General features: G+C 34.2%; 1 protein-coding gene across 1 annotated transcript; it reads left to right on the top strand.

Annotated features, from left to right (window-relative positions):
* The first annotated feature begins 944 nt into the window (after positions 1–944).
* LOC110018504 (protein UPSTREAM OF FLC) lies at positions 945–3,956 on the top strand. The gene is made up of 6 exons (XM_020715840.1): positions 945–1,371; positions 1,470–1,539; positions 1,625–1,740; positions 1,859–2,792; positions 3,526–3,777; positions 3,872–3,956. Exons 1-6 carry the CDS (start codon positions 1,194–1,196, stop codon positions 3,945–3,947), a joined length of 1,626 nt encoding a protein of 541 aa, XP_020571499.1. The 5' UTR covers positions 945–1,193; the 3' UTR covers positions 3,948–3,956.
* The last annotated feature ends 5,165 nt before the right edge of the window (positions 3,957–9,121 follow it).

The raw sequence follows: 9,121 nt of genomic DNA, 5'->3' as shown, positions 1-9,121 counted from the left end.
AGATTCAAATGATGTTTTAAATCTTGCCCCAATTCATAACATCTGATGACTACATGATTAAGGTTGTCATAATGACTCTTTGTTCATGAGCAGCTCCTGTTCGGCTAACTAAGCAAATGGGTCGAACACGAACACACTTTTTGAGCTCGAAATATAAACTAGCCGAACACGAGCTGAGTCTGGGCTCCCCTCGTGTTCGGCTCGTTTACGACCCTAATTACATAAATAGCTCTTGAAACATTATAACTTTTAAAAATACCGAAAATTTGATAGACTTGTAAATAGCTATCTTATGTTGATGTAGCCCAAAGAAATATAGGAAATTTTTCATACATACTACACAATTTTTATGTATTTACATATCTAAAGCCTAAATTTTGATATTCACATTTAAAACACATAGGTGTTATAAATTTATGTTAAAAATGTGTTTTTTATTTAAAAAAAAAAAAGATAGTAATAATTATATTTTTGATGTAATGGTTTTTTATTTTTTTTTAAAAAAAGATAGTAATAATTATATTTTTGATGTAATTTTAAAGATTTAACTAATATGCATGTAAACTTGAATATTTCGCTATTAGATATGTAATTTTAAGTTATTCATATAAGATTATTTTAGTTTAAAAATATTTTAAAAAATCATTTTTTAAAAGAAAATTTTCAATGAAATTAGAAAAAAAGAAATTGAGGGCTTAAATGATATTTTTTTTATAAATATGAGCACTAAAATGATAATTTGAAAAAGTCAAAAAAATGATTTTGACAATTTTCCCCATTTTTTTAATCTCTCCCACAAGCTTTATAAAAAGTCAAATACTAATTCATCGTTTTAGCTCTCTTCCATGAAAAGATGAAAGAATTCAAAATAGCTTCAATTTGTTCTCATTTCTCCCTCCCTTTCTCTCTCGTGAATCGTTTCTTATTTTTTCTCGCAACTTTTGTCTCCCCCGCTCTCTCTCTCCCACACTCCGAAGCCCCACTGTCTCTATCTCTCTCTATCTCTACCCCCTGTGACCCGTGGAAGCCATTAATGCCGCTTACTACCTTCAAAGCTAGCAACCTTACCGGTATCCATACCAGAGCCGTACTGAGTTAATCCTGCCAACGTAAAACCCTTTCGGATCTCTTCACTTGTCTAATCTTCTCCGCCATTGCCTTCCTCTTCACGAGCTAAGTACAGAGTAGTAGAGATGGAAGGCAGGATGAGAAAGTATGGAGGCCAAGGGAGCTCTCCTCCTCCAGCCCTAAAACAGCAGAAACAGGGGAGAAAGATACCCGTCGTTTATTATCTCTGCAGAAATCGACAGCTCGAACACCCTCATTTCATCGAAGTTCCTCTTTCTTCTCCGGATGGGCTTTACCTCAGAGGTATAAAAATGGAGTTTTTGGGTCTAATTTAAGCAAAAGATAGCGTTTTGTGTCGTTCTTATTTAGGCATTTGTCCTCTTCTCTCTTTTGAACTGTAGATGTTATAAGTCGGCTTAATGTGCTCAGAGGGAAGGGAATGGCCGCCATGTATTCCTGGTCTTGTAAGAGGTAGCAGAGGGGAATCTCAATGTTTTAAAAATTCTCCTTTTTTATGGACTTGAAATGCCATTAATTTATTTGAATTAATTTTTAGGAGTTATAAAAATGGGTTTGTGTGGCATGATCTCTCTGAGGATGATTTAATCCTCCCTACCAATGGCACTGAGTTTGTGCTCAAGGGTTCTGAGCTTCTGGATCAACTCCCCTCTGGTAATTTTCCTCGATTATTAGCAAAAACACTGGTTTTCCCTGTGATTTTGTTTAGTGACTTGAACAAAATCATGTTTTTTTATCTTTCGGGGAATTTATTTGGGTGTTTTGAGTTTAGATAAGACAATTCATGGTGGAGCCATGGGAAAGCAACAAAATTTGAAGCTTTCTCAATCTGAAAATCCAACCCCCACTTCTTCAAGAACTAATGAGAGTTCATCTTCATCCTCTCCAACTGCCTTCAAGGACTCAAAAACTCCATCACCTCCATCACCATCCCCACCGCCACCTTCTCCTCCTCAAAGACTAGAAAAAGAGCAATGCCCTTCCGTAAATCGCCTGGCTTCGCCCACCAATACCTCTGCTAAGACGGTTTCCCCCAGTTTATCAGAGTACAGACTGTGTAAGCCGAGTAATGCTGCTGATGCTTCAACCCAGACTGAAGATGGAGGAAGAAGAACTCAAGTGGGAAGAAAGAACACTCGCACTAGAGGGGTTTCTACTGATCAAAACTCTATAGATTTTGAGTATGAACAAAACCAATCAAATCGAGCCATAGGATCCAACAATGGCTCTGACTTATGTAGGGATGAGGTTTCTCCACCACCAACCTCTTCAAGTGCTTCTTCCTCTGGTAGAAAGATGGAAACTTTGGAGTCTTTAATTAGAGCAGATTGCAGTAAGGTAAACAGCTTCCGGATACTCGAGGAGGAGGAGATTCTTATTCCAACGGGGCCAAGATTGAAGGCGACTAATGTGTTTATGCAGCTTGTAACTTGTGGTTCTATTTCTGTGAAGGATCACCATAGCTTTGGCCTTGTTCCGACCTATAAGCCTAAGTTCTCTCACATGAAATTTCCGTCATCGGTGTTAGCCAACTCTGTGTTTATCGGCGAGCTTGATTACTTGTCTGAGAATCCGAGTTTTGTTGGGTTAAGAGTGGAAGATAAGGAGTTTTTCAGTGGGAGCTTGCTTGAAACTAAAAGGCAGAAGGAAGATGTAAGAGAAGGTTTGGCTACTCTTAAGAGGTCCTCTTCCTTCAATGCTGACAGGTAAATCTGATAATTTTCTCATTGTTTGGGCTTCTTGTTGATCCTTTTCAGTAGTAAACTTTAGTTCTTAATTGCAGATTTGTCTAACCAGCTAACAATTTTGAGCTAAGTTAGCAATTGAACGGTTGTTATGTCATAGTTTTATATATTTTTCCCTTTGCTGGATACTCTTTCATGAATCTAAATCTTGCCATCAATGCAAATATGCTGTGTTTTCTTATAATTTATAAAACTTCTCTTGCATTTTCCAAAATTATGTTTATTCAAGATCTTAATTTTGTGTTTTGTAGTATTTTTTTTGCATATTGTGACAAATTATTTGAGGAAAAAGAAGGAGAATTGTATGAAGATGAACATGTAGGGTTTCTTTAGGCTTAACATCAACATATTGCTTGAATATCTTACACATTTATTAAGTTCATTAAATATAGATAATACTGTTAGTTTGATGAAATAATCTAAAATAGATGTTGTAGCAATAAGCTCCAGTTCAAGGATTTTGATTATTTCATCTGAAATGCTTCCAACATTGTTGGTGAATTTATTCAGCAGTGGAAGAAATTCTCTATTACCCAAAAAAGGGAATTTTACATATGTAGCACACAATTCTTATGTATTTACAGTGATATGTAAATACATAAGAATTGCTCGCTACCATGTAAAAGCCTTAACAAAATACACTTTCAAATGTAGAATATTGTGTAACAATGTTAAAATATTATGTATTATACAGAACTGCCAAATCGCCATATTCTACGAAAGAAAAAGAAAGATTTTTCGATTCTAAATGCCTTCCTCGGCCCGTCAAGCTCACGTCGAACAAGCCATCGAGGAACGAGTCAATGAGATCAGCAATCGCAGACTGCCCGAGAAACTCTTCAGTTGGTCAAGAGTGTAGCCAATCCTCCATTGATGCAAACAAGAGAATTACTGAAATTCCTTCAATCAAGGAAGATGGTGAGAAGACAATCAAGATTGAGGAAAGTTAAGTCAAATTTCTTTGAGATTTGTTCTTACTTAGTCATTTGCAGTTCTGTTTCTGTTTCTTGATGGAGAATGTGGGTGTGGTGTTCTTGCAGGCTTATTTCTGGGGCTAGGGTTATAATACAATCAAGAGCTCTGTATGATGGCAGTGATGGCAGCTCAAGTTCTTAGAACAGAAGAATTTTGATGTGTTTTTTTTTTTTTTTTTCCTCTGATTTTTGTCAGATTTTTGAAACTTTTATTATTTGTAATTTTTAGGTTTTTTGTGGTATGGCTGAAGAAAAAAAAATGAGGAATACTTACATACATATCACTTAATTCTTATGTATTTACATACTAACAATTAAAAATTCAATTTTTATATATCTGCCCACCTTAACCATGCTTTATTTTAGTTTTTAAAAGCTAAAATAGTGATATTTTTTATGTGATTGTGATATGAAGGCTTGGGTGCTGTAAATGTAAAATTTAAAATATAGGTGTTAGATATGTAAATACATAGAAATTAGGTGGTGTGTATGTAAATGCCCCAAAGTTTTAATGGAGACTTTTCTTTAGTTCTGTCAAACTCTGGGTCTGTTTGGGGCAGTTGCTGCTTATCCAGTTTATTTAGATAAGCAATTTATCCTGATAATTTAATAGTAAGTAGTTTATCCTGATAAGCTGGTTAGCTATTTGGTTTGTGCGTTTTGAAAATAGCTGATTTTGGATAAATGATCATTCTGCTCTGATTTTGAAATAATGTCTCTAGGATATCAATAGGTGCACAAAGATGAAAAATAACACAACTACAGTTCTTCACATATATTACAACTACACTTTTTGTCATTGCCAACTCTATACATAACAATTTTGAAAAACATAAATGAAGACCACTCAATTCCTAACATCTAAACTTCAATTTCTACAGCTATATTTCCTTAACTATTTATCGCTTCAATCCATTATAATTATGATATCAATTCACAAGTGCGTGTATTTCAATTGTTTAATTTTCATAAAAACCATATCCAAGTGCTTTAAGAAAAGAATAAGAAATTAAGTTATCAACTGCACGACACACCCCCGCTCAAATTAACTGCTTCAATGATGAGAGACCCGACAGAGAAAGGAGTTGGAGGAAGGAACTGGAGGAAGGAGCCGGAAGAAGAGTGATATAGAGGGAGTAAATGTTCGGGTATTTATCTGTCCCGACTCCTTCAGTGATGGAGTGTGTCGGTTGAAGGTCTCTCGGAGGGAGAAGTGACCGGATGAAACTTGGGGTCTTGGCGGGATAAGCTTGGGAAGAACAAAAGTTTTGTGGTGTCGAGCAATTTTTTGAAGCTTTGTGGCGCCGAACAATTTTCTGAATCTTCGTCTCCTCGTCTCTGTTGATGCAGACAATCGCCGATTTTAGCCATGTCTTCAGGGCTTGGGATAGAAGGGAGGGGAGAAGAAGCTCAGGCAGTCTGAGATTGCTACACTCATTCAATTAAAATAATACCAATCTTGTTTGTTGTAAATCGGTCAAACAAGCTCGTAATGACTTAGGGTTTTGCTGTAAATCGGTCGAACGAAACGGGAATCACGGGGTCCTACACGCGATCCGTGTTTAATTAAAAGAACGAAACACATTTTTAAAAATACCTTCAAAATGCATTATTTAAATACCCGACGGCGTTTTCAAAAAGCCTCCGCTGTGAATAAGCTCCCCCAAACCCACCACCATCTGTCTATTAGAATTACTTAAGTTAAGCTAATCATGATTTTCGAGCGTTTGAAGGCGAGCAACCATCAATGAAAAGCCCTCCCTTATCCAAACCAATGAAAGCAATCATCGTGGAAGGATAAAATATTGATTAATCTGCGTTAATTAGATCAATTAGTTCCCAACTATGCTAATTATTGTATGTTGATTAAAAATTAAGAAAAATTTACATATATACCAAGTAATTATTATCTATTTGCCTATCCAGCACCCAAAGTTTGGTATTTACACTTATTAACACTTTGTTGTCATAAACTTGTCCATGGGAAGATGTATTGGTCGTATTTTTATTTCATGTTATATATTTAATTGGCATGCATGTAAATATGTATGTTTATGTTAGATATGGGTCATATACTATAAATGAACATTGTTAAATCAGGAGCAGAAGATTCTGCCCAAATCAGGGGAGCTTCCTTATGTGGGTTGGGGTGTGGTACATGGATAGTTTGGTAATTACATATTGTACCCAATATTTCCTTTTTATGTACTTTCTAGGATTATAAATTAGACTTGTATGTAACCCTAGGGATTATCTCTGAATCCCTAATTTCCGTATTCTGTATTTTTTCTGAATTAGTGAAAAGCCGCCGCTCTGCTCCCCAGGACGTAGAAAACAACTTCGAAGTTAAATCTCTTTGTGTTCTTCTGGATTTGTGTCGTTCTTGTTTTTCTTCGTCTTAATTTCTCAACCGTTTAGATGTTAGAATTGTAAATATATAAGATTTGTGTGGTATATATAATGTATGTAAATGCCCCAAATATTCAAATTATATTACAAAATGACATACCAATTAATCTATATATCAACAGTCATACATATACCATCATTCAATTTAAATAATTTGAAATCCACCCCTCCAAAAGGTCACTTTTAATAGGAAAATGATACTTTATAAAGCAAAATGTAAATAAGTTAATTTGTATGCTACCAACTATAGAAGAAAAATATGTCCCTCTACTTTATTTAATTTACAAATCCTCTTGAAAAATCACATGAATTTGTAAGTCTAATTTTTCTGCCGGCCCTTTCCTTTTCAATTAAAAACTTAGTCAAATTTATGCATGGCACTCACATTTAATAATAATAATAATAATAATAATAATAAAATAAATAAATAATATTAAAAAATGCATTAAATTTTCATTTAATTGGATTTAATAATTACCATGCAAGAAGGGCTTTTAAACTTAATAATTAGTTGCATTAGGATGAATGTAGTCCATAAATTTTGGTGCTTTTGTAAATTTATATTTATTCAAATAAAAAATGTATTTTTTTTTTCATAAAATTATTATAATTAGACAAATTGACTTATCCAAGCATCAAGAGGGGCTAAACTAATTAATGTTCTTATTTCATTATATTAATGTAATTTACCAATTTTTGTGAGGTTTCTTACAAAATGCTAACTTTTTATGGTTTAATTAAGATAATTATTAATTAGCTAATTGCATAAAGACAAAGCCAACTCCTAGAACTTGTAGTCTTTTCAAGGAAATGTGGAGACAATAAGGGCCACACAACTAAACCATGTGCTCAAAACTTTATGAAGGTTGACATAATAGCCTTCACTTATTAGTAACAAGAAAGGCAAACTAGCTTTTACATGATTTGACATGAGAAATTATTAGTCTAACCTTAGTGCAACTCGGCCTATAAAAAAATGTTCTTAAAGGTAAACAGTTTAGAGCTAGTCCAAACACCATTATTTGTGTCATTACATTAAAATGTCACTTCAAAATAGGCCTTTTTTATGTAATCTTTTGATGTGCATGGGAAAAGGGCATGCAATATGTACCCAAATTAAGCTCTATTTTTAGTGGGTTTTAAGTATTTTTGTGGACTTGTATGCATTTTGTATAAATTTTGATATTTACTCATATAATATTTATTGTCACAATCATTTCAAAATATATGTATAAAAAGTGTTTAATTAAAAAAAAATAAAAAGTCAATAGCAACAATGATTTTTAAAGAATATTTATATAAATACTGTTTAATTTATACATATTTACAAATCTAAGGGCTAAACTTCACATATCACCTTACCTATGTAAGAAAAGATGTAATCAACTTTTTAAAGTTAGAATGGAGATTTTTTGTCATGTGATATGAAAGATTTGGGATAGGTATTTGGTGGAATGTACGTTAATACATAGGTAATAGGTCTTAAGAAAGAGACGAAACATGCCAAAATTGGGGTAAAAGTAGCTTATGGTGAGAAGTTGGGAGAATTCTCTCACTCTTATGTGTGACTGGAATAGGTTGACCATTGCCTATCGTTACATGTTCCGCCCCGATTGAAGGATTAACTATCTGGAGATGGCTAAAATATTATATAAGGTGAGTTGTTGCACCAGAGTCCAAGGCCCAATTGGAAGCAGTTATTTGTAATGCCACTCAAGATTGGACATGTGCAAGCGACTGACAATTGTCCAAATTTGTTGAGGATTGGGCATCTAACCTAGATTTGAGGCGTGCTTTGCCCACCCTTGGAATGAGGATTGGTTGTGCTCGGCCATGACCTCAAGAAGAGGAGGAGAAGCTGATTCCAAGTAGCTTGGAGTGCGGCTTGAGCATTACTGGCCTGCTCAATTCTCTGATTGTCGCTGGTTGTGTTAATCTCCTCACTGCAAAGAAGAGAGTAGAAGTCATCCAAGTCTATAGGATGCACTTGTGTGCGAATGGCCGTCTTGAAGCTTTGATATCGTGTTGGATAAACGATTAAGTGTATAAAATATAATGTTTTCACGATCCAAATGTCCGCCCGCTGCAGAGATAATTGTCGACAACAGTATTGACCTTGGATAGATATTGTGTCATGATCTGGTTATGCATCGAGAGGTTGTGAAGTTCATTCTTCAATTGAATGAGCCTCGAACGATTCAAGGGCTGTAAACATTTTGTAATGGTGTGCTTGATTTCTGTTGTGGTGGAGAGATGCAAGACATAAGGGAAAATGGAAGGTGAGATTATGGAATAAATGGCTGCAAGACATAGGTTCAAAATTGCAGAATTAAGATTTAAGATCATCCCAACCGTCCAATATATTTTAAATGAATGACATCAAATCCATCAAAATCAAAATAATTGTTTGACATTCAAATAATTTAAATGCAAATATTAAAAATATGAATATTTTTTTTCCATAACCATACAAGTTTGACTTGAATATCAATTAATATTGATTAAAAAATATAATATATTTTGATTTTAATTGAAAAAAAATGGTCAACATGCAAATCAATTTTCGATTAAGAAAGATTAAAACCATTTTTTAATTATTTAAATTACCGTAAACATAAAAAAAAAAATTTAATTTGAAATGCATTTTATTAATGGGAAATTTACATACATGCCACACAATTCTTATATGTATTTACATATTTGGCATTTAAGTTTGTTTTTTACCCTTACAATATTTTGATGTCATAAAACTAGGGGTGTAAACGAGTGCTCAGCTCGTGTTCGACTCGTTTATATAGGGGTGTAAACGAGTGCTCAGCTCGTGTTCGACTCGTTTATATTTCGAGCTCAAAAACTGTGTTCGTGTTCGGCTCGTTTGGTCACGAACAAAGAGTCCTTTTAACAATC

The sequence above is a fragment of the Phalaenopsis equestris genome, unplaced genomic scaffold (assembly GCF_001263595.1).
Source record: "Phalaenopsis equestris unplaced genomic scaffold, ASM126359v1 Scaffold000023, whole genome shotgun sequence".
Classification (NCBI taxonomy): domain Eukaryota; kingdom Viridiplantae; phylum Streptophyta; class Magnoliopsida; order Asparagales; family Orchidaceae; genus Phalaenopsis; species Phalaenopsis equestris.
The sequence above is the reverse complement of the archived record's forward strand: the minus strand, read 5'-3'. Positions and strand labels throughout refer to the sequence as shown.

What these genes read in the sequence shown, in the direction of transcription:
- LOC110018504 (XM_020715840.1), top strand. Translation starts at nt 1,194, where the DNA reads ATGGAAGGCAGGATGAGAAAGTATGGAGGCCAAGGGAGCTCTCCTCCT. An exon ending in TCTTCCTTCAATGCTGACAG is followed by an intron (nt 2,793 to 3,525) that starts GTAAATCTGATA and finishes TGTATTATACAG; the next exon opens with AACTGCCAAATCGCCATATT. An exon ending in ACAATCAAGATTGAGGAAAG is followed by an intron (nt 3,778 to 3,871) that starts TTAAGTCAAATT and finishes GTGTTCTTGCAG; the next exon opens with GCTTATTTCTGGGGCTAGGG.